Here is a 24138-nt window from a genome sequence, read left to right as displayed (position 1 = left end):
CCCTGAGCGGTGGGAGCACCTGGGAGGACTCAGGTGGGGAAGAGCGGATCGAGACCCCCGGCCAAGCTGGCCACCCTCCCCCCCGGCCCGGTGCCGCAGCCGAGTGCCCCTAATTGCTGTCACAGATGCAGCAGCCACCAGCCTCTCCGGCACGATCTGGTGTGTCGCGTGAGCTTAATTAGTCCCTGATTACTCATTTACTGGGTGCTGTGTGTATTCCACATCTAATAACTTTCCAATTACGCCCGGTCTGCGCCGCACATTTAATAACCCTGTAGTTGTCTGCTTATCGGGGACTCTGCATTCGGCAGCCCAGTCTCCCCCTGACCCAGAGCCTTATCATTCCCTTTACTGCAGCGCGTGGCGTTTTCTGCTTGCCATTATGGGGCTATTACAGGGAATTAAGGGGCGTAAAGTACTGTTTTTTGGCCTCTGATGCAGCAGCTTGCAGTGCAGAGCAGGGAATCCCACCAGAGAGTGTGGAGCACAGTATCTTGGGGGGGGGGGGCTCTGGTGGGGGCTGCAGGGGGCCAGGAAAGGGGCGGGGGGGGCCCCCGTGGCAGGGCTGGGCCATGTCCCTTATTTCCCTCCCGGGCAGTCCTGTGACCTCTGCGTCCCCCAACAGTTGGCAGACAGAGGTCTCTGGCCGGTTCAGAAGGTGCCCCTTGGCCATACCCACCCAGCCTCCCTGCCAAGGCGTGCATCCGGCCATCACTGTTTTGGAGGGAGGTGACTTTTCTCCCCAGACTTGGCTTCTGGCCTGTGCCTGATTTTTCCTTGGGGGCAAAGGGAAAGTAAAGCTGCATTCTTTTGTGCCATCAGATGCTGGTGTCTCCTCCTCTTCTCCTGCAGCTCTGCACCCTGTCTCATCCTCCCAGCCTTGCTCTTGAAATAAATCAGTCACAGCCCATCAGCAGACCCACTGCCGTTTACCCGCAGCCCAGCCTTGCACGCCGGAGGCCTCAGTCGGGCATTGCTGCGTGTCTGCTGCGGCAGTGAGCATGGGAATCAGGCGCTTCCAGAGCTCAGTGAGCAGCACTGGCTGCCAGGGGCTGTGGGGTCTAGGTGCTGGACAGAGGACACAGCGCTGGCCTGATTCTCCGCTGTGATGGTGACTGCTGGGTGACCTGACTTCTGTCTTGACTTCTCTGTGTCTCCGTGTTCTCCTCTACAAGGTGGGAGTTAAGGGAGGGTTGTTGGAAGGATTAAATGGGCTACTGACGTCAGGAGCTTGGTGGGCACCTGACACATCGCAGGTGCTCAGTAAATCTAGGGTAGGCATTACTAGCCCATTTCCCAGACACATAAACTGAGCTCAGAGAGTCATGATTGCCTGTCACCCTTACTTATGGCAGCAGCAAGCAGCAACTTGGGACTCAGTCCCACATCTGTTTTATTCAGGGCCGGCACGGCTGGCTTCCTGGAGTGCATCCTGAGCTGACTTGGAACTAAAATGAGATTCAGGGTGATGAGGGAAAGTGGGGGGCCCAGGTCCTGCCCCAGTTCCTGCAGGGACCCCTTGATTGACTCGGGGCTCCAGGCCCACAGCAGGTGAGGGGGCCTGGAAGGTGGCTCTGTTGGCTGCCGCCAAACCCCCCCAGAGGCCAGGTGAGCCCCCCACCAAGGCCAATGCAGTGAAGCCTTCCTTGGTACGCACCCCTCCAGGCTTTGTGGGGTCCCCGGGCCACTGCACCCCTTTGGCTCTTGCTCCTAATGCTTATGCTGCAGGTCATGAGACTAGCTGCTGTTTCTTGAGCAGCTATTATGCGCCGGGTACATTTAGCATCTAATTCTCTCCACTGTCCCTGTGGCAGTAGATACTCATTGTCATCCCGCCCCTTTTTATGGAAGAGGGAACAGAAGCCGGGCGAGGTCACTTTGCTAAGATCTCCCAGCCGGGGAGAGTGGCCGGGACCCAGCATGTGCCCACCCACTGCAGGGAGGCTGAGCGCTGGGGTCCAGCTGGGTACCGGGAGGGAGGCGGACACCGGCTCTGCCGCAGAGGCTGCTGGGGGAAGGAATCCTGGTGCCGTGTCCAGCCTCTGGGCTGCTGTGGGCCCTCCAGCTGGACTGTCCCTGGTTTTCAAAACTGCATACTTTGCACGCTACAACATGGATGAGCCTGGGAAACGTGCTGAGAGAAAGAAGGCAGACACAAAGGGCCACACGCCATTGGTACCCGCGTGTGCGAATCGCCCGAACAGGCAAGTCTGCAGAGACAGCAAGGAGGTCGTGGCTGCCAGGGCCCGGGAGGGATGAGGCATGACTGCTAGCAGGTCGGGCTTCCTTTTGGGGGGACGGCAATGTTCTGAAATGGATTCTAGTGATGGTTGCACGACTCTGCGCGTGTATTAGAAGCCTCGGTATTGTACACTTTAAATGGGAGAATTGGATAGTTATGTGGATTATATCTCAGTAAGACTGTTTTTAAAAATAATCGAGCAGGGGTTCCCAGACTTGGGGGGTCTCATGAACCCATAAGATTAATAAGACAACACTGGGTGCCTACAACACCATGGCATGGTTTTCCCCTTTGGAGCAGGGACATGGCATCCGCCTCCTCCCCAGCCCTGAATTTGCCTGGAGTCCGCTTTCTCCAGAAATCACTCAGTTCCCTGGAGAAAGTGTAACAATACAAGATCCCACTAGGATATTCAGTGGTGGGCTGCAAATCCCCTTTTCTTTGAAAGAACCCTGGGAATTTGCCCCCTTTTGCCTGGCCCCACTAACCGCCTACCGCTTTAATCATAGTGGCCCCGGTCCAGAGAAATAAAAGGAACAATAGGCATTACCCCCACTCGATCTACGGGGACCCCATGGACTGCTCTGAGATGCTGCCGGCTGCCAGGGTCCCCAGGGCAGGGAACGATGTATGTCCCAGGCCCGGTCCTAAGAGTACCTTGAAAGGAGAACTTAGAACTCTCGGCTGTGGTAGAGAGGACACGATGAATATGTCTGCTCGGGGCCTGCTCTCTGTTAGCCAGGAATTGTCATACATTTGGCTTTGAAGCGAGAGGAAAGGTGACTCTTTACCTCCATTTGATGGTCTGGCCGAGAACCTTTGCATCCACCTAAGATGAGCCTGGCGTGAGATGATCCATATTCACAAGGCCACATGTGTCGGCAGACAGCCTTGCCCATCATTAATACCGGCTGAGTCCCCCCAACCCCCAGGATCATGGGCAGCTGCAGATGAGCACCAGAGGAAAGGGGGTGAAATCCTTTCACTTCCAGGGATACCCACAGCGGTGGGAAGAGCTAGCATGTTTCTGGCACACAACAGTGTGCCAAGGAACGTTTATATCCAGGCCAGGCGCTAGTCTAGACGTTCCAGGTTATATTAGCTATCCTCTGCTGCGTAACAAACAATGACCAACTTAGCAGCTTGTAGCAACCTGTTTATCTTCACACGACTCAGCTGGGTCCTCCACTTAGGGCCTCAGAGGCTGCTAGTCAAGGTGCCGGCCAGCTGCGCACTCATCTAGAGGCTCGACCGGGGAAGGACCCACCTACAAGTTCACGCAGGCTGCTGGTGGAATTCATTTTCCCGTGGGGCCGAGGGATGCTGTGAACACGCACGTACAAGTGTTTGTGTGGACACAGGTTTCCAGTTCTCTTGGATGTCTACCCAGGAGTGGAATTGCTGGGTCACAGGATAACACTACATGTGACCTTCTGAGGAGCTGCCAGTCATTCTCCAAAGCAGCATTTTACAATCCTAGTGGCAGTGGATGAGTGTTCACATGGTGTTTTAACATGCTTTGGACTAGATGCCAATATTTAATAATCATGAGAGTGCAGGTTTTTTAAAAGTGGATTCCCAGGGCACCTGGGTGGCTCCGTCAGTTAAGTGCCCACCTCTTGGTTTCGGCTCAGGTCATGATCTCAGGGTCGTGAGATTGAGCCCCTCATCGGGCTCCAAGCTCAGCGGGGAGTCTGCTTGAGATGGTCTTTCCTGCTCCCTCTCCCCTTCCCCACCGCCTGCTCGCTTCCCCCTCCCAAATAAATAATAATCCTTAAAAAGTAAATAAATAAAAATAAATAAATGAAAGTGGATTCCCAGCCTCCTCTTAAAAAATCAGATCCAGCAAGATGGAGCTCTGTTTCCCCCATGTGACGCCGGTGACACTGAGACCATGCCATCCCCCTACATCCTGACCTGCCCAGGACCTTGTTCATGGTTCACTGTCCCGGCCCCTCAGGGATGAAGGTGCAAATCTCCCCTCCCTCCCTATCCTCCCTCCCTTTCAAAACCTGCTCCCTTTGAAGGCCTAGTTCAAATTCCGCCTGCTCCAGGAACATTGCCCGGATGTCTCCAGCCCCAGGGAGGTCTTCTGACTCCTGCACTGCTTGTCATCTGCACCTCTCTTGCCCAGTCAAATTCTCTTTTGCTCGCTGCTCTTCTCTACTTAAAAGCCACGTCCCCCTCTTGCTTTATAACAGCTGAGTCTGCTCCCAACTGCCTGGGTTCAAATCCCAATGCCTCCAATTATGGGTAGGAGCTCAGACAGGCCACTTTATCTCCTCTGCCTGTGTCTCGGTGCATGACATGGCTGGTGGGAGGATTAAGCATGGCACATAGCAAATAGGGTCCTCCTGCCTACAGCTCCCCATCCTAGGAGCCATCCCTACCTCCCAAGAGGTGGCTCCCTGCCGCCTTCCACCAGCAGGACCCTGGCCCCCCAGCTCCAGGAGGAGAAGCAGGAGGGGCGCTCTCCCCTCTCTCCCTTCCACCAGCCCATGGGCAGGGGTCAGAGCCAGCCCCTCCCTCCACTGCCCTCCTCCACTCCCGACCCCAGCCCACCCCAGGCGGTTTGCAAGCACGCTGCCTGCTTTGACCAGGTACCACCCCGTAGATAGTCCCCAGGCTGGCTGGACAAGCCGTCCTGTGACTGATGGTGGACGCAGCAGCCTGCGCCTGGCAGAGTTTCCCAGGATAATTAGGATAAGATGGTAAGAGCCGCTAAAGCCCGACAAGACGGGATATGTATGGGGCTCCAGGTCCCTGCCATGCCGCCGGGCCCCGGGCCCCTGAGCGAGCGAGCGAATGAAGCGTGCCGGGCTGAGGTTCCGCCTCCTCCTGGCTCCAGCCTAGGCCTCCAGCACGCCTGTGGGATTTGTGGGGGCTGTGGTCTGGGCAATGTCACCATATGGATCCCATAAATTAAAGCATGCTGGAAACAAACGGTAAACGTAGCCGCCTCTTGCACGGAGGGCTGGCGGAGCCCCTGCTCACCCAGGGAATTCTGGGCCATCCATCTCTCTTAGGGCACTTTGGTTTTATGGCACTAATCCCTAAAACAACTGGATCAACATGAAGCTGCTTCCCGACGGCCCTGGAGCTCGTAGTCGGGAAGTGGGGGGTCGCTGGTCGCCGGGACTGGCCCCCAGATAGCTGTAGGCGTCAAGGCCCTGGAACCTGTGCAGGGCCTGGCTCCCCGCCTCCCCCACCGGCAGGGCAGGGTCTCTGAGGTTGGAGGTGTGAGCCCAGGACCTGAAGCCCTGTTGACTGGGAGGGCGTCAGCCGTGGAGTTGAGCAGCTCTGTGACCTCAGGCTCTGAGCCCCAGTTTCCCCTGATGTGGGAAGAGGATGGGGCAACCAGGGTAGTCCGAGTCAGAGACAGGAAGAACGGTCGGCGTCAGAGGGTCTGCTATGGAGTTTCTGTTTGGGTGAGGACGTTCTGGAAATGGGTCGAGGTGATGGTTGCACATCGTGAATGTACTTAATACCACCACTTACAAAGGGGTCCAGATGGTAAATTGAATGTTAGGTATATTTTATCACAATGAAAGGAATACGGAACAAGGGGCCGGGGTTGGGAGGAACGGGGTGACCACCCGGCAGAGTGAACTGAAGATTAGCTAGGTTAATCATTATAATTATACTCAACTGGCAGGTAGTTATGCCAAGTTCCGTGCAGAGCTGAGGGGGCTTGGGGAGTGATGGGGCCAGCAGGTGGAACCACACTGCCCGGCAGCCAGCCTGGTGTCCTTGGGCAGGGGTCACTGTGCAATGAAGACACTCACCGTGGTTTTGCTGGGGACCAGCCCTGCGCTGCCCCAAACCAGCTCAGCCAAGTCCCTGACAGCAAAGCTGGGCCATCGTGGGGGAGGAGTGGTGCCCAGCAGCTCGGGGGCCCACCCGTTGGGCAAGTATGGCCAAGACTCACCCTGTCCCCTCCTGTCCTTCCAGGTCACGTCTGCATCTCTCGAGGCAACGACAGCTGTCCATGCCCCCGCCAGGGAGCCTGAGCCTCGGCCAGGCGCCCCAGCAGAGAGCACACCCAGAGGCCCCAGGACGGCCCAGGAGCCGGGGCCCCCCCGGTGTCAGCAGAGCGGCGTGCCCGGAGCGGACCTCGCGGGCGGAGGCACAGGTAGACACGGGCGCTTTCCCGTCTCCGGGTGCTGGCGGGGCTCGTGCGTCCCCAGCAGGGAGGGTGGCTCCCAGCACTGAGTTCAGGCGCAGACCTCCACCCCACCGTCACCACATTCTCGGGGAGAGCCTGGAGGCCGGGTCTCTCCCTTCCTTGAGTTTGGATCTTTTTCTTTCACACTCCTCAGGGATTAAAGCAGAATCCCTGCTTCCCGACGCCCTCTCATCCCCGATTCACAGCCTCTGTGTGTTGTGTTTTCTGTAATTCCACTGTATTCACTCGTTCATTTTAAAACGAATGTAACGGATCTGCAGAACCCACTGCCTGAGCGCTGAGACAGGCCCTCCACGGGGCTGTGCCCGCGTCCACCCCCCCGGGAACCACCCCGCACACCTGTGTTTGCCCAAACCGTGATTATCTACTTTTCCTGGGGGTCTGAGCCGCGTCTCGGCCGGCTGCCCTCCCGGCTCCTCGGGTCCGTCTGTGTGGTCACCGCCCTGTGCTGTCCCGACTCCCCGCGCGATGCCGTGGGCGTCCCCTCTCTGCCTGTGCTGCAGGGACCGTTCCTGGTCCTCTCCATCGGGAATGCGCCGGGGCCTGGCACACGGCTCTCTCGGGGGCTAGCCTCAGCTGGGCCAGAGGGAACCAGGGCATGTGGCTGGGGAAGATGCTGCCCACCGAAACCCAGTGTGTGCATTTTGCTGCCACCGCACCAGCCCCTGAGACCCTGTCCGCCCATCTTGGCACTTCCCCGATGACAGAGAGGCTGTCCCTCCCTGGGTGACAGGCCTGTGAGTGTGGAGTCCTGGGGCCTTCACTGCGGGGCCTGTGGGTGGATCTCAGGCAGGCCATTTGGCTGGATGTCGGTGTGCGTGGGCACCTGCGTTCTTATTTGGGGAGGGTTCTAGAGCAGCCCTGAGGGGACTGAGTCCTGGGACCCGTGCCAGCCTCTGGTGTGAGCCCGTGTTGAAAGCGCTGCTTGTTAGTGGACGCATCTTGGGAGGAGCCAGGCTGGCCGATGTGGGGAGGGGGTGGTGGCGTTGGGGGCAGCTGGCCTGGCCCGCCCTCTGGTCCTGGGCTGCCATCTAGGGCATCCATCTCCAGGACAACCCCAGTACCCACCTCTTTCTCTCTGTGAAGAGCTCTCAGCAAGGACACATCCAGCTGACCAGGGGCCCTCGGAGGGATTCCCAGACCCTGGCAGATGGGATGCAGGTGGGGGGGGATGCTATTTGGGGAGCCATCCTCCCCCGGCCCCCACCACACTCGGAGCCCCGGACAAGTGTCTTCTTCCACTCCATGCCTCTTCCTCCTCATCTGAGAAATGGGAACAAAGGCTAACGGGAGGGCCGGGCTTACAGGGCAGGCGTGAGAGTCAGGTTAGCTTGGACGGAAGAGGGTCCAGGGCGGGGCTGGCCCCGACTGCTTGCAGGTAGCCGTTGTGACTGGAGCCCCAGGCACCTGGCCACACCTCTTCCAGGCAATGCGGAGCGTCCTCGGGGATGCTCTCCCACCTCCTCCATCCCAACCACGCCTCAGCTCTCGGTAGTGTCCTGCAAAACCTGACCCTGGGGGAGCCTCGCCTCCCCGCCCCCCACAGGCACACACAAGGCCCAGCCCTCCTCCCCCAGCCCTGGGGCTGCCCCGGGGCAGGGCAGGGGCCCAAGGCCCACGTCTCCCAGCTGCTCCCGTCAGGCTGCAGCCCTGCCCGGCGGGGGGCGGGCAGCTTCACGGCCAGAGAGCTGCCAGGAGCACCGTCCTGGAGTCAGGCTCCTCCCCGGGAGGCTGCTGATGCTGCTCAGAAACGTGACAGTGACTAATGGCTTATTACACACCTGCCACCTCTCATCGGGCGGGCAGCCCAGCCCCCGGGCCAGCTGTGCACTACCAGCTGGGTGGCGGCAGGCGCCGGGGGTGAGCACATCCAGACACATGGGCGCGGGAGCCGGGACGCGCGGGAGCAGACACGGAGCCAGCCAATGCCCCGCACACAGAGGCCCGTACATGCAGATCCGTGTGCACACACACGCCCGGGACTCGTGTACGCATACGTGTGAACGCACACCACGGGCACACGCATTCAAGACCTGTATCCACACACACACACACACGCACGCACACCCGGTCCTGTCGCTTCCTCTCTCCAGAGCTCTGGACCCCTGTCTCCCCACCGTCTCTCCCCACCGCCCTCACTGCAGCAGGGGCCTCTCCCAGAAGGCCCGGGGGGCTGTGAGCATCTGTTGTCTCGCGGGGTGACTACCCAGCGCGGTCCATTTCTGGCCCTCCACTCCCTGCAAACATCCTGTACATGGCGACACAGCATTGGCAGAGGGAAGAAGCTGTCACAGTGGGAACCTTTGTGCCAGGCCAGGTGGCTGGGCGGGGTGCCCCCGGGGACACGGGGGGCCCCCCTGCTTTGTTCTCTCCCAGAGGTGGATATTGCATGGTTCAGAGCGCCCACCTAGGATGTGGTCACGTGCTGGTCGTAGGGAGTATCACTCTGGGGCTGCAGGGAGATGGGACTCCAGGCAAGCCACATGCCTTGGACTGACCGGAAGTCTCCGGCGGTGGGAGACGGGCACAACCGAAACCTGGCCATGGGACAGCCTCTTCGTGTACAGTGGCAAGCCCCCAGGCTCAGCTCTGTCCTGATATTCTTAAGCCTTTAATCAAAGCAAGGTCCCTTTCTCATGTGGCTCATTCACATGTGGTATAAAATCCAGCGAGAGGACACTCCCAACTCATCACAAATGGATGGGAACAGGCATTCCTGAACAATGATCTTTGTGCAGCCGCAGCCTCCTTGGGAGAGAAGCAGCACCATCTGGTGATAAGCGAGGGTGTGGCTTGGTGTCCAAGACCCAGGTCCAAGTTTCCAAGTCAGCGCTGCACTTCCCAGACATGGAGGCTTTGCAAGGTTCAGAATCTTCCAGAAGCTTAGCTGCTCCAACGGCGAGTAGGTGTGGTAAAAAATGGTCTTCCCGTAGCATCATGTCAGTGGGATGAACATCAAGGAGGTACTCAGGGTTGCTGTGCAAGGTTGTGCACGTTGCACACTGCACAACTCCAGGGTGTGCCATTCGCCTTGTGGTCTCTGTGAATGTGCTTCTTGTGTGGTCATCAGGGCTGCCATATTGCACAGCTAAGTGGTAGCCCCATGGTTATGCCCCATGGGCCTTAGATGTCCTTTCTGAGCTGTGGAGGTAGCAAATAATGTCTCTACTAAGAGAGCTAGTGGAGGGGCACCTGGGTGAAGTCGATGAAGCAGTCGGTGAAGCGCCTGCCTTCGGCTCAGGTCATGGTCCCAGGGTCCCGGGATCGAGCCCCGCATCGGGCTCCCTGCTCAGCGGGGAGCCTGCTTCTGCCTCTGCCTGCCACTCCCCGTGCTTGTGTTCTCTCTCTCTGTGTCAAATAAATAAAAATTAATAAAGAAAGAAAGAAAGAAATGAGACAGAGAGAGGTAGTGGTAGTCACAGACCCCCTAATGAGGCTGCAGTGGGTATCACAGGAGACCAGGCCAAAATCATCTCTGCAGTCACAGTTCCCGGGGCTCCTCCCTTTCGCACCTGCCATGTTGGGGGGCTGGGGTCGGCCACCCCTGTTGGGTGCTCCCCAGAGCTGCTCTCCTCCACCCAGAAAGCCTCCACTCTCGTTACTCTGGGCTTTGGGGGACCACAGTTGGTGGGGCAGTGGAGAGGAGGAACCGGGCTAACAGGGTGGGAGGAGGCGGCGCCGCCCAGAAGAAGCCCCCCTTCACCTGCTCTTGTCCGCCCCCCGTGGCAGTGGCTTATCTTGGAGGAGGTCTGTCCTCTCTAGTTCCTGCTGCTGTGGTAACAGATGGCCACCGACTTGGTGGCTTAAAACAACCCGCGTTTACTGACTTACAGTTCTGACGGCCGGGGGTCCAACATGGTCTCATTGGGCCAGACGCACAGGGCTGGGCAGGGCTGCATTCCCTCTGGAGGCTCCGGGGGACAATCCGTGTCCTGGCCTTTCCCGGCTTCTGGAGGCTGCTCATATTTCCCCAGCCTGTGGCCCCAGCTCCGGCTGCGGAGCCCGCGACGCCGTGGGTCTGCCCTGCTTCTCCATCCCCACCTCTGCCTCCTCCTTCCACTGGTAAGGACTTTGTGATGGCCTGAGTCCACCCGGACCATCCGGGATGCCCTCCATGCCCAGGTCAACTGATAGCTCCCGTCCTTCCCCTTTGCCGTGGGAGGGATGGCGTGGACAGGTTGACAGCCTCCAGGAAATAGGACAGGGACGTCTTTCAGGGCCCTTGGTCTGCCGACCCCCAAGTCACTTCTAAAATCAGTGGTGTTAGTCAGGGCAAGCCCTGACAGGTGCTGTGATAGATAATCCTGAGCCCATCGTGGTTGGGTGACACGGGGTCCCAAGTGTCCCCTTAGCCTCTGGCTCTGCCATCTCTTGGCTTCCAGAGTGCCCTGATTCCATCACCAGCAGACACGGGAAGAGAACACAGGAGAGCCACTGGATACCCACCTACCTTGGCCTTGGCCCCACCAACGTCCCTTCCATTGGCCTGAGCCAGTTCCCGCCCTGCAGTCCAGTGTAGGAGGGGCCGGCCACTGCGGAGGGTTCGGTGGCCACCTGTGCCCCAGCCGCCCGCTCCAGCGGCCAGTTCATCCAGGGCTCCGTGAGCTCCGAGAGCTGGGTCTGAGCCTGAGGTGCTCCACCTGCCCACCCTCCGCTGGTCCCCGTGTACTTTAGGGGAAGCGCTGGGAGCTCTCATGCCCTGGCAGATGCAGGAGTGTGAAGCCCAGCCCCTTGGCTTCCAGCTAAGGCTGCAGCTTACCCTCTGGGGCTCCTGCGGGGCTGGGGCCTCACCTGGAATTGGCTCTTCCTCCTCCGCTCCCTGCCCCTGTCCTCTCCCCAGGTCTCCCCGGGGCCTCTGCCTTAGAAAGCACTGTACACACATCCGTGTCTCCTTGTCGGCTCCCGAGAAAGCACCTGAGACGGCACGTTTCCCGGGGCCATCCTGCTCAGCCTTGTCCGTGCACAGAGCAGGAAAATGCACGCAGGCCTCTGCCCCCCCGGACACCGGGGAGCTTTGCACGCAGGTGCTGGGCCTCACCCAGCTCGCCCGGGAAAGGCACCCTTCAGGAGTCAAGCTGAGGACACAGAAGAAGGAAGCCAGTGGAGAATCGGGCAGGTTCCTCGGAGCTAAGCCCCGTCAGGCCCCGGGCTGAGTTCCTGGAGTAGGGGGCCCAGGGGAATAAGGCAATATGACTTGCCCAGGAGTTGAGTGTATAGGTGCCGATCCTGGGGCTCGTTCATTTTTCTGGACTTCTGCTCCCTAAGTGCCGGTCCTGCCTTGGCTCTTCCCAGCCTTCGGTACGAGGCAGACAGCCTCCTGCAGCCTGGTTCCCGCACAGTCGCTGTGAGGATCCAAGAGTGGCCCCCCATCCAGGGCCCTCGGGAGCGTGGGCTGGCCCCCAGCCTCGGCAGGGAGCACGCCAGCGGCCACCCGAAGGCCTGGCCCCACAAAGGCTTTTGTCTCTTTTGTTGGGCAAATGGGCTCCCGGCCTTGGGCCTCCAGGGCCAGAAAGGCAGGGTACTTGGCTCCGGCCCCAAGAAGTGCTTGGCAGGCCTCACTTGGAGCGGGTGCTGGTGCTGAGTGCTTTGACAGAGGCCCTCGGAGGACGGCTGCCCCAGCTGCCAAGTGGCAACTGCTCGGAGGGCACGGGGGCCGTCCAGCCTCGGCTTCTCCAGCCCTGCACGCCCCCTCTCGCCAGCTCTGAGGGAAAGGCGCTGTCTGGCTGCCCGAGGGCCCCCCCGCACTCTCTCCCCGCTCTCCCTTCCCATGTGTGGCTTCAGCCGCGCCGGGATCCAAAGCCTGTTTTCTCTGCAACAAGCCGCGTGTTTATCTTCTTGGGAACTCAGGAGCGCAGAGCCTGCAAGTCGGGGCAGGAGGTTTAGAAAGCCAGGCGGCCTTGAAAGGCCCTTTGCTTGTGGGTCCATGTCGCCCCAGAAGCCTCTCTGATATTTACCGGGGACTCACCCCCCGTGGGCCTGAAGACCCTTCCTTCTGTTGTGCGGCTGAGCCAGGGTCCGCTCGCTCTCAGCTGGTCCCTTGGCTGGCGTGTGACTCTGGGTGTCTGAGTGATTTCGGTTTCATGAAATAAGAAGAGAATTTAACGCGCGCGGTTTAATAAAACTATAAACCGAGCGTTGACTGAAATGCGGTTCATGATGGTGCAGAGCTCAGAGCAGCTCTTTCCCCACAGAGCCGCTGCCGAGAAGGTCTGCGTGTCTGAGCCCCCATTTCTTTCCAAGGAAGCTTGTGATCGGGCTTTCAGGTGGAAACAAAGAGATGAGATGAGCAGTTGTGGGGTTCGGGTGGGGGCCCCAGGGAGCGCCTGCCCCCGTGGCCAGTTGTCCCCCTCCTGCCCCGGCCTCCGCTCACCCACCGTCCTGCCTTCCCCTGTTCTAGCTGATAAGCTGGCGCTCAGGGACCTCAGCTACCCCAGTTTGGCGCCACGTGAGTTTAGTTGGCTCTGAGAGCTGCACTTCCAAACCCTGCGGTGCCCCACACCAGCTCGCACCTATGGTCTGAGAGCAGAAACCACTTGAAAACTGGGCACCTGTCCCAGTGGACCTTTGCCTGCGTCTTCACCATGACTGCCCGTTTGCATGTCGACACCGTCATTGATGTGTTTGCATTTGCTCATAAATATTTATTGAGCACCTACTACTATGTGCCAAAGGCTGTGTTAGGCAAAATGCGTGGTACTAGGCAGTATTCAGTGCCGTGAAGAGAAATAGAGTAGGGGGACACAGAAGGGTGAGAGCTGCGACTTGAGGCAGGGTGGTCACAGAAGGCCTTGTTGAGGAGATGGTATTGGGCAGAGAGTTCCAGGCTATGGGAAGAGCAAGTGCAAAGGCCCTGGGGCAACCTGTGCTTAGCTCACTTGCCTTCTTCATGAAGGCAGGGACTATATCTCACTGTCTTCTCTCTCCTGAACCTGGCACAGTGCACATAATAGGTACCCCATAGTCATCTGTGGAGCAAATACAAGTTTTTCAGTCAGTTAGTGCTGGGGAACCAGACAGGGGACGACGGTAAGGAGGAAATGAGGTTCTTATACATATAGGGGGCATGTATCTCCTCAGGCTTGCTAGGCTGGGGGCTGATGTTCCAGGCAGGTTCTTATTCCGTTCCAGAACCTTTCTTCCCTCCCAGAGTGCTACTCCAAACTATAAAATTCTAGGGATCCCTGGCTACTTGCTTTTCTAGAGGTTTGACCTGTTGGGGTCAAGGACACTTGAAGGTCACCTGTGAATGATTGGTTCTTTCTCTCGCTTGAACTTGGATGACTCTGAGGAGGGGCTGTGAGCTCCCTGCATCAAACACATAGAAGAGAGCATTTATTGAGCAGCTGCTGTATGCGGGAGTTGGGAGTCTGGGAACAGCTTTTTTCCCGGTTGTACTACTTTCCTGCATTGCCGTGAACTCAGCACAGCTTTATGACCTTACAGTCCGGAGGTCGGCGGTGGCGGCAGGCCAGGCTCCTCCTGGAGGCTCCAGGGGAGAATCCGTTTCCTTGCTTTGCCAGCTTCGAAGTCTTCCTTGGCTCGGGGCTCCTCGCCCCATCACTCCGGCCTCTTACTTCCGTGCTCACATTGGCGACCACACAGCCCTGCCTCCCTCTCACGGAGACCGTTGTGATTGCATTGGCCCCCCCAGATCATCCAGGGTCATCTCTCTATCTCGAGGCCCTGAGCTTAATCACGTGTGCAGAGTCCCTTTTACCAGGTGACGTGACACACTCACATGCCATCTCTGGGGGGCCGTTATTTGCCCTGCCACACTGGCCATGGTGGCCGGGCTGAGCTGGCCATGTGCAGCCCGAGGGGCATGGGGTCCGAGCTCTCGACTAAAGCATGGGCAGGCTGGTGAGGACCGCAGGGGCGTACAGGAATTTACTGAGTGCTGACGCAACACCGAGCATCCTTGTGGGCGCTTTGCCGGGGCTGTCCCCTCAGGCTTCATGGCCAAGCTCCAGGGGGAGCCTGAGATAGCCCAGTTCAGCCCCAGCAGGTGCACTCTGGGTCATCCTGGGCCAGTCTCCTCCTCTGGAACGTGAGAATGATGACAAGACCTTTGTCTCGGGACTGTTGCTGTGGAGGTGACCCGAGTTACCAAGCACTGTATTTAGAATGGGGACCCCCTCCCCGCCAAGGGTCCCCACACCACCCTGGCTGGGGGGTGGGAGGGGAGTCCTGGAAGGGGCTGGATTCTCGCCCATCCCAGGACGTTCTCAGTGCAGTTTGGTGTTTTCCCAGGAGGTAGCACAACACAACACAGAAATGGGGCTGAGGTCACAGCCTTGGACCACCCCCGAGCCCCTGTCCCCCAGCCCCCCAGCCCTGCTGCCCACCCCAGGTACAGGACAGGGGTTCACCCCAGAGCTCTAGACGAGGCGCTGCCCCTCCCATAGCCTCCCATCCGCACACCCAGGAAGCAGCCTGTGGGCTCACCTTGGGGCGCACCGGGCATCCCTCTGCCTACCCCGCAAGGCAGCTGAGCCATGGTCTCCACCCCCAGCAACTGCCCAGCCCTTCTGTCCCCACACGGGCCGAGACAGGCTCTCACAAGGGGCAGAATGGCTGAGGAAGTGTACTACACCCAGGAGGGCTGCAGGGAGGAGGAAGCACTTGAAAGAGGCCTCTCAGCCTTTGTAGGGCAGAGAGGAGACCCTCGAGGGAGGAGACCCCAAGAGCTAAGACCCCGGTGACAGTGGGCTTCCTTCCCCTCATGAGACCTCCTCTGTCTCCCAGGGGAGCTTCTGTCCTGGTCGGCAGCGACCACAGCCCCACAGCGGGGTGGCTTCCTGCCCGCCCCCCCCAGCCCGCCTGGAATTCCCCCAGAGCCCCGGGACCCCTGCCTCTGCTTCTGCACAGCCCTTCCTCCCCGTCGGGGCCGGGCCGTCCCCTCCCCCATCACAGGCTTCCCGCGGGGCGCCCGCCGAGGCCTCACGTCCCGGGTCTAGGGCACCAGGCCTGCACCCTTTGCTCCTGCCGGAGCTGAGCCCGTCCCTGGCCGTGCCTCCCTGGCGTCTGCCCGGGGTGCTCCTGACCTCTGGGAACGCGGCCAGCTGAACGGCTGCTTCTGCCTGCAGCACGGTGCAGCACGCGGCGGGGACTTGGCGCATAGTAGGTGCTCGGGATGGATTGCCGAGTGCCTGCGAGTGCACACGGGGGACCGGGGTGGGCCGTGGGACCCCCTGTGGGACATAGCAATAAATACCTTGGCCCACTGGGTCCGCCCGGGGAAGTACGGTGCCGGGGTTTGCAGGGAAAGCAGGAAGTGGCCACCGCAGCCGCCGCCGCCCGCTGCCCTCCGGAGCTCCATGCACAGCCCGCGGGGGTGTGTGCCAGGGCGGGCTGGAGGCTGGGAGGGCAGGAGGAGGGCCTGCCGCCCGCGTGTGGTGCCGCGGCTTGCCGGGCAGCCCTCTCTCTCTCTCTCTCTCTCAACTGACTTCTCAGGAGTCTGCTCCTGAAACTGAACTGCAGAGCTGAGAGAGCCCAGCTCTGCTCCTCCTGGCCCTGCTGCTCCACCCCCCTCAACCCTCCCCCAGGCCGAAGGGAGCTGCTCCAAGGCCACCGGGCCAGGCCAGGGACGGGGGCCAGGGGCTGGGACAGTCCGTTCTCATGGAGCAGAAGAACTCCAAATGGAAAGTGCTCCTGCCGGGTGAGTCCCCCGGGACGGCCCCCCGCAGAGCCATGGGGGGCGGGGGGGGTTCATGGGTCCTGGGCTGCTGGCCAGACTTCCAGGACAGAAGACGGACGTGGGGGGGCAGTAGAGTGCTGGCCTGTGACTTGGTGAGGGGTGCGTGTCCTGGCTGTAGGGGCCCCTCGGAGCATGTGTGGAGCATGAGCATGGCCCAGGCAAGTGCTGGAATCCTAAGGGGTGTAGCAGGGCCCTGAGGCATGGCAGCATGCGCTGGAGCCCCTGGGGGCCCTCCCCAGGGGGTGTCCTCGATGCCCCTGCTGTGGGCGCACCCTCCTCCCCCTGTGCCAGCTTTGGGCCCCCCGACAGCGAGCTCTGGAACAGGTCTGAGAGGTGCGTCCCCGGGAGCCAAGAGAATCCTCCCTCCCTTCCCACAGAGGAGGGAGCACCCCTGCCGGGGGGGGTGCTGCCCAGATGTCCAGGACAGGGCAGAGTCTAGAACCCATATGACCTGTCCCCCGCACCACCTCCTGCTTCTGGAAGAAGTAGGAGGGAAAGGGCAGGAAGGGTCGGGATGTGAGCCAGGCGGATCTGGGAGCAGGTCGAGAAGGCCGAGGACACATGACGGGGCTGGGTCTGCAAGGAGATCCTGGGAGCGGCAGGTGTGCCTGGCCCAGGTGACGCCAAAGCCCCGGGGCTCCCACTCCCACCCCAGGTCAGGTGCAAGGGCTTCCTGCCTCGCCTTACCTCCCCACGGCTGGCCGGCGTTTTGGGCAGCAGAGACCACATGCAGGGTGCCCGGCTGCGGAGTGGGAAGCAGGGACTCTGGTCCTGACCCTGCACTCCCCGGCTGGGATTTAATCTGATTTAGAAGGAGCACACAGACAAGTGGAGCACACCCCACTGCCCATCTGTGGACGGGCCGGCCGGCCATGAGGTAGTAAGCTCCCTGAGCTCAAGAGTATTCAAGCAGAGTCCACCAAACCGGTCGGACAGTCACGGAAGGGCCGAGACCAGACAGGACAGTCTTCTGTGTCTCAGATTCCACGTCTCTTCTCCTGTGTGCACCTCATTGGTGCAACAAGAAGGACCATAGTGGCTGAAGTTTAGTGAGCACCTACTGTATACCAGGGCTGTTTGCCACACTTGGTGGGTACCAGCCCACAGAATGCTCACCAGACTGTGAGGTAGGCGCTGTTCTTCCCGCATGTTCCAGGTGAGAAGACAGGGTGTGGGGGGGGCAGTCAGGTGATTTGCCGATGGTCAGTGGAGGGGCGCACCTGGGATCCAAGGTGTGTGGCACAGAGCTTGTGTCTTGAGCCGCCGTGCAAGACGAGCTGTCCCCTTGATTACAGGAATTCCAACCCCAGTCCCCAAGGTTCTCCAGAATCGCTTCAGGGCCTTGGCGGGAGGGATAGTGGGCAGTGGCTTTCCAGGGCCAGGTCCTCTGCCGGGCTGCACACCTCGTCCACCCCAGGGGCACTGGGAGGGCGGCCAGGGACTGTCAGGGGTACAGCCCCAACTCTGGCCCTTCCTCACGCTCTGCACTTTCTGGGGCCCCCCCAGAGCAGACGGTCCTCAAGCAGAGCAATAAAGTTGAGCACCGGCCCGGGTCCTGGGTCCTGGACAGGGGACCTTGGTAGGTGGTGTCTCCCCTCCTCCAGGCACAGCTCAGCCCCACCTCTTCCAGGAAGCCTTCGGCGATTGCTCCGTCCTAGGACCGTCCCTTTTTCTCTCATATTACATCTTTCCCTCAGCTCAGGAGTGGGAAGGGAGCTTAATTGGCTTCAACTAGGTCTAAACCAGGGCACTTTGAGAGCACAGGAGGCGCTATTATTATTTATTACGTGGGGAGAACCAGGGCTGTCCTGGGCAAACCAGGACATACAGTGGCCCAGCAGGTATCGAAGTGTGGGTGTTGCCTTTTCTGGTTCTTTCTCTTTGTCATTTCAAACAACACAGAGGGACATGGGAAGGGAAAGGAGGGAAAGGAGAGAAGGAACGGCTCAGGCTCTTGGGTCTGCTACTTTCTAGTGGAGTCTCCGTTTCTTGATCCGCGAAGTGGGGGTGCCGGCAGCAGCCTCTGAGAGGGTCGCAAGGGAGGAGTCAGCGAGGCAGTGCATTAGCGAAGGGTCAGTGTCCTGGGTCCACCTCCATCCCTCAGCACCAAGCTGGTGTCTCATGTGCTTACTGATGCCTTGAAGAGGGTCTGCACACAGTCGGTGCTCAGCAAACCTTTTGAGGATGGGTGGGTGGCCGCTTGGCCGGGGAATGGATGGGTCCCCTCTCCTCGCAGCCTGGGGTGGCGTGATTGTGCTTTTGTCCCCCCGGCTCCCGTGGTCACGCACCTCCAAGGCAGGGCCAGACTTTTCCACATCTCCGCCATGCGCCGCGCGAGCCCTGGCCGTCCCCCAGGCCTCCCTCCCCGCCTCCAGGCTCCGTCAGCACGGACGAGTCAAGCGGGTCTCCAGGCCGGCAGCTCGTCCTTCTGGCTGTGTGTGCGCCGCTGTGCGCGTGTGACTCCGAGTTTGCGTGTGGGGCTGTGTGGTTCTGAGCACGTATGTGCGTGTGTGCACACCCAGCACGCCCCGCCGACCAGGTGGCCCTGTGGCTTCAGGCTGAGGGAACGAGGGAGCAGACAGCGGCTTTGGCGGCCAGCCACGCCGGCCGTCCCTGGAGGGCGTGAGGGGCATGGGCGTGACACGTCTGACCTGCTGGCTCGGTGGGGGCTGTGCAGGGGAGGGCCCGCGAGGCCAGCTTTTGGGACCCCAAACCCCCTCCTGCTGGGCTGCCCTCTGCCACCCACATTCGGAAGAAGGCCTCTGTCCTCTGTAGGGCAGGGACGGACACACAGACAGGACCAGCCCCTCCAGCCCTTCACCTCGGTGGCGGAGGCCCCAGGCCCTCCCTTATGGGGACTGAGAGACCATCCCAGGCACCCCTTGCTCCCCAGATGTGGTGTGAGAAGTAGGGCTCTGGACCCGGCTGGCCTGGGTTCGAATCCCAGCACTGCCGCTTGGAGCTGTGTGCCCCGAACAAGCTGCCTAACCTCTCTGGCCTGCTTCCCGATGTAAACCCCGTGGGCCGCACAAACGGTCAGCACCACTGCCATCGTTGTCCAGAAGCTCAGGAATCTCGAGACCCAGCTGGGCCAGGGAGGACCCCCTGGGACCCTCACTGGGCCTGGGGTGGGAGGCAGCCACCAAGGGGGAGACACACACAGCTCCCTTATCTGGAACCGAGTAACTGCTCGGAAACTGCTGGAAAACACATCTGAGGGGCAGCTCCTGGCCACCCTTCCCCACCCACAACATCCTGGCCTCTCCCCCTCTCTCCCCCTCACCCGGTGAGGTACGGGAAGGGAAGGAGCACGTATTAAGCACCAACTGCATGCCAGCTCTCAAGCCATTAGCCCCGTTTTATAGATAAGGAGATAGTTTCATTGGGGTGGGAGGTTTACCCCAGGCCTGTGCAGGGCCTAGGACCAGCCCCGCAATGCTGAAGCAGGACTTTCCACCAGGAACCAACCTCCACACTCTGGGGTGGCCTCCCTCCCCCCTCCTGCCCCCTAAGCCCTTGGGCTCCCCAAGGTCTGCTCCGTCCCTGCCCAGTGAGAGAGCTGGCACCCCCCCCCCCCCCGCAGGAATCACAGTCTCAGGAACCAGGCCACGCAGGCAGATCTGTGTGCCCTGAGCCTCAGTTCCCCCGTCCGTAAAATGGGGGATAACCCAGGATCTCCATCCTCCCCGGTGTTGGGGGGCTGCCTGGGGCATGGTTCTTGGCACAGAATGAGCCCCGGTGACCCTGGGCCGTGGTGAGTGCCGCTGCTGTCACCCTGCCCTTCGGCCACCGCCCGGGCCCCCAGGGGCTGGTCTGGGCTGAGTTTGGTGGCTGGGTGGGCTGGTCTGGCCGCCTTGAGTCTCCCTAATGGCAGGTTTGGGCAGACAGGGCCGTGTGGGCTGGCGGCTTCACTCCCCCCTCCCTCCTCCCCGCCCGCCCGCCCGCCCGCCGTGTGGTCCCAGCGGGGACACGTGAACACAGCCTGGCTCTGTTCTCAGAGCTGTGGGAGGCGGGCTGTCGCTGCGGGAGCCAGGAGCTGGAGGTGAGCCCAGAAGTGGGGGACGGGCAGCGGATGTCTGCGCCTTCAGCCCTCAGCACCAGGCCCTGCCAAGCCACAGGTGCCCCCACAGCACAAGGTGTGAGTGGGAGTCCCACTGGCTGCAGGGCTGGGGCCGGGCGAGGGGGGGCACCGTGAAGGGGCAGGCAGGAGAGCAAAGAGGGGATCTTTTGCGGGAGAGCTGCCCCTCTGTTCTGGGGAAAGACGTTGTGTCCAAGGCGATCTGCAGGTGGATCTGCAAATCCCCCCCACAAACCCCGCTGGGTTTCTGGACTGCTACTGTTGGGCAGGTCGTGCACTGTGCAATCTCGGCGGGGGCTGGGAGGGGCCTTTGCAGCGTATGGTGGCCCGGCTCCTCCTTCCCATCTTCTCTACCAACCACATTCTCATTTTCGGTTCTGAAGTTCTGGTCACCTTTGGTTGTGAGCCTGGAACGTCGGTGGGGGTGGTGTGTGTCAGCGATCGTGGTGACAGACACCCACAGGGGGCCGCACATGGTGGGCTTGGGGGTTGCAGGAAGCCATGTCCACCGCTCGGAGCATCCCGAGCATCGCGTGCACCCTGTTCCCCACAGACTTCCGTGTAGGTTCAGAATGTCATGGGTACCAGACCTCCCTGCCCCCCACCCCATTCCTCCCATTGCCTCCTGGCCCTCCTTGCCAACCTATAAAATCTTCACTCTAGGGCTCACATACGGTCTGCCGGCCAAACAGAACCGGGGAGAGAGACACCAGCTGAAACCTGTCCCGGCTGTGTGACTGTGGGCAAAGTACCTAACCTCTCTGTGCCTTAGTTTTCTCATCTGAAATGTGCAGGTAATAGGTTACGTCATAGGGCAGCTTAGCTGAGATAGTGATGGGAAGCACTTTGCGCAGAGACCGTGGTTAGAAAGTGCCCGTTGCTTCTCGCTCCACATGTCCTGGGCAGAGCTTCTAGCTCTTTTCCTCTGACACTTGGAGGTCCTGGCAGGCGGGGGGGTAGCAGCAGGCTCTGCATGGGGTAAACCCTGCATTCATAGACACCTGCAGGGTAGTGGGGGGAGGCCTCCCCCTCTCGCTCTCTGGGCCCCTGTGTAGAGTGTGCTAGAACGTTCACAGGAAGACACAGGCTCTGTGGTGACTGCTCAGCCTTATCTCAGGCCTTCTGCAAACAGCCCTGTCCCCAGGAAAGGGGTTTATCAGCCTGGTCATCTGCACCCCAGTGGGCTTGGGAACACATGTGGTTGAGCGGATTTCCCTGGGGACGGCAGCCCATCTCCTGGTGCCAGCAGTCAGGGCTGGGACGGCCAGGTCAGGGAGCTGGGAGGGGAGGGAGGCCAGTGAGGGGGGGTGCGTCCACCTGACCCTGACATGGTCCCTTCCTCATGGTGGGCTCTGGGCAGCTCAGGAAGGGTGGGGCTTCCAGACTCCCTTCCCAGACCCTGTGATGTTCCCTGGCCTGGGCACTTGGCACCCTGCACACGGCTGCCCGTCCGCTCGGGCCATCTTTGGGCTGGCCTCCCAAGGAGGGTTGCAGCCAGAAGCCTATTCCAGGGTGATGAGCTGTGGGAAGGCCGCTTAGCCTCCCTGACTCCCCACTAGGGGCCAGGGAGACTCCAACTCTCTTCGTGGGGAGATTAGCTGCGGAAAGTTTACTGCACAGGCCTCATTCTTCCTTCTTTGCACGTATTCCCTCTTTCGACTCCTCCCCATGACTCTAGGGAGGCATGCACAGTTGTGAGCCCATCTTAGAGACCACGAGACTGAGGCCTGGGCAAATCTTTGTGTCCCGTGGCCTCATACGCACCCTGGGTCTCTGGGCGGGCCTAGCAGACAACTGGGGGATGGAACTGGCCACCTGTCCCCTTTGGTCCCCAGCCATCCGCCTACGTGAGTGTTGCTCCAATACCTCCTCCCCTCGGGGAGGGGTTTTACTGATCGGATGTGTGTTCGTGAGGAGTGGGTAGCAGAACTGGACCGTCCCCAGCTGGTGCAAAGAACCAGAGAGAGGACTTCAGAATTAAAATATCTAGGTTGGGAGCCCAGCTCTGGCACTTACTGGCCGGGCAGACCTGGAGAAGCCGCCTAGCCCTCCTGGCCACGCAGGGGGCCGTGCGCCCTTCCCTTGCTCCAGACAACACCCCCCCCCCCCGCCCCGTCCTGGGCACCTGCCACCGTCCAGCAGTGCACTCAGCAGATTTTCCTAGTTGCTGTCTGCTGTCGTCGCTGGCCACGAAGCTCCAAGAGAACAAGCATTTCCATCAGCTCCTGCTCCCAGCACCCAGGACAGCGCCCAGCGCAGAGTAGGCCTTCAGTCAGTATTTGCCGAGTGAATGAATGGATGGATTAGCACACGAGTGAATGAATGGATGGATTAGCACATAAGAAAACTAAGAGCAGCTTCACACCTTTCCTCTTATTGATTGACAGGTTGTTGCCCCCACCTCGCTCCTGATTTGATAGGTGCTCCCAGCACATAGTAGGTGCGTCCAAGTATCGGTTTCCTTCCCCATCTCCGTGGTGAGCTGCTGGTCAGTCTCCCGGGCCTTCTGGTTCTTGTGGGCCAACCGAAGTCCCACCAGAACAGAAGCAGCTGAGCCGTTCCCGCAGGGCATTTCCTACTGCCCCCTCACTGCGGGCACCAGCTCAGGCTATGAGGCCTAGAACCCACTCCCTGGCGGGCTGGCAGACCCACAGCAGGGCCGTGAGGGGGCCTGGAGCCCCTCCACGGAGCATGTGCTCCCTCTGCTGCCTGACCCCGAACCCTGGCCAGAGCCGCATGGCCACGGCCCAGGAGGTGAGGGAAGCGAGTTGCTGTGGGCATCCTCTGCTCCGGCTCCCTGGAGATAAGACCTTGGAAGGGTCCAGGGCATAGCCACGAAGAGGGGCTGGCCCATTGGCCTTTCTGCCCGGTCTGCACCTACTGGGTGCTACGGTCTTGCCAAACGTGGTGGGGAAAGGGGCTTCTTTCTCAAGTCCAAAGACAGGACATTGGGCGTTTGGCCTTGGGAAGTCAAAGCATTATCATTTCCAGAACATTCTGGTGGATTATAAGGACTGGCTAGTAAATTCTAACAAAGATGGTCACCATAGCTCTAAATGATAGCAGGAGGTCAGAGGTAGGGGTCTTGTCCTCAGGGATCTTAATGTCCAACTGGGCACTCCAAAGGTTAAAGGCACGCAGCTGCGGCAGTCTGGGAGGGCTTCCTGGAGGAAGAGAGACAGAGCTGTGACTTGAAGGATTCCAAGATGCAGAGGTGGTTGGTGGAGGTTTTGGAGGCAGAGGGAGACAATTCTGTGGATGGGGAGGGGGTAGTGCCCCAGGACCTCATGGAAATTGGGGAGATGCCGAACCCCCCCATCTCTCCCCTTTGCCCCTGGATCAGCCCCACTGTTCTGCAGATGAGACTGAAGCCTAGGGAGGGTGGAGGTCACAAGCAAGATAGAGGTAGGGGCAAGGTGAGGTGAGGGATGCCCCTCCCCACCCAGGTGCCCCCACTTCCCGGCCACTCCACTCTGGGGGCCAGTGGCCCTCTCCATGGCCCTCCATCATGATGCAGTTAAGTGCTATATCTTGGACATTTGGTTTATGCTCTGTGTTACCTTGTAACGATTTGAAATCCTAACATAAACACAGTTAACAAATCGGCTCCATTTGGTGTGGACCCAGATCTCATTAGATCCAATTAATACTCATGAAGGGGTCTATGTCATCAGCCCCTGATCCATCATCCAGCTCAGAAACCCTCTCCTGCTCCTCCAGCCAGGAAGTGCCGTTCGGCCCAGGAGGGGAAGACCCCTTCTCCCTGTTCTTTGCACCTTATGAGGGGACCTGGACGTTTCCAGGTGGGCATGGGAACCCGCCGGTTGTCTGGTAAAGTCTTTGCAATGCACTTTCATTTAAACTTTTTGTATTGAAATAAAATTTACATAACATAAAAGAACCATTTTATAGTAAGCGATTCAGTAGCTTCTAGA

The 24138-nt window shown here is 60.0% G+C and overlaps 1 protein-coding gene across 5 annotated transcripts in view; it reads left to right on the top strand.

The window, feature by feature from the left end:
* GSE1 (Gse1 coiled-coil protein) overlaps positions 1 to 24138 on the top strand; it is a 400890-nt gene that overhangs the window by 142338 nt on the left and 234414 nt on the right. For all 5 annotated transcript variants that reach the window (XM_036104892.2, XM_036104891.2, XM_036104894.2 and 2 more), the window contains exon 2: positions 6194 to 6374. In XM_036104892.2, coding sequence (XP_035960785.2) covers positions 6194 to 6374 — 181 coding nt within the window. The remainder of the gene's footprint in view (positions 1 to 6193; positions 6375 to 24138) is intronic.

The sequence above is a fragment of the Halichoerus grypus genome, chromosome 15 (genome assembly GCF_964656455.1).
Source record: "Halichoerus grypus chromosome 15, mHalGry1.hap1.1, whole genome shotgun sequence".
NCBI classification, from domain to species: domain Eukaryota; kingdom Metazoa; phylum Chordata; class Mammalia; order Carnivora; family Phocidae; genus Halichoerus; species Halichoerus grypus.
The sequence above is the reverse complement of the archived record's forward strand: the minus strand, read 5'-3'. Positions and strand labels throughout refer to the sequence as shown.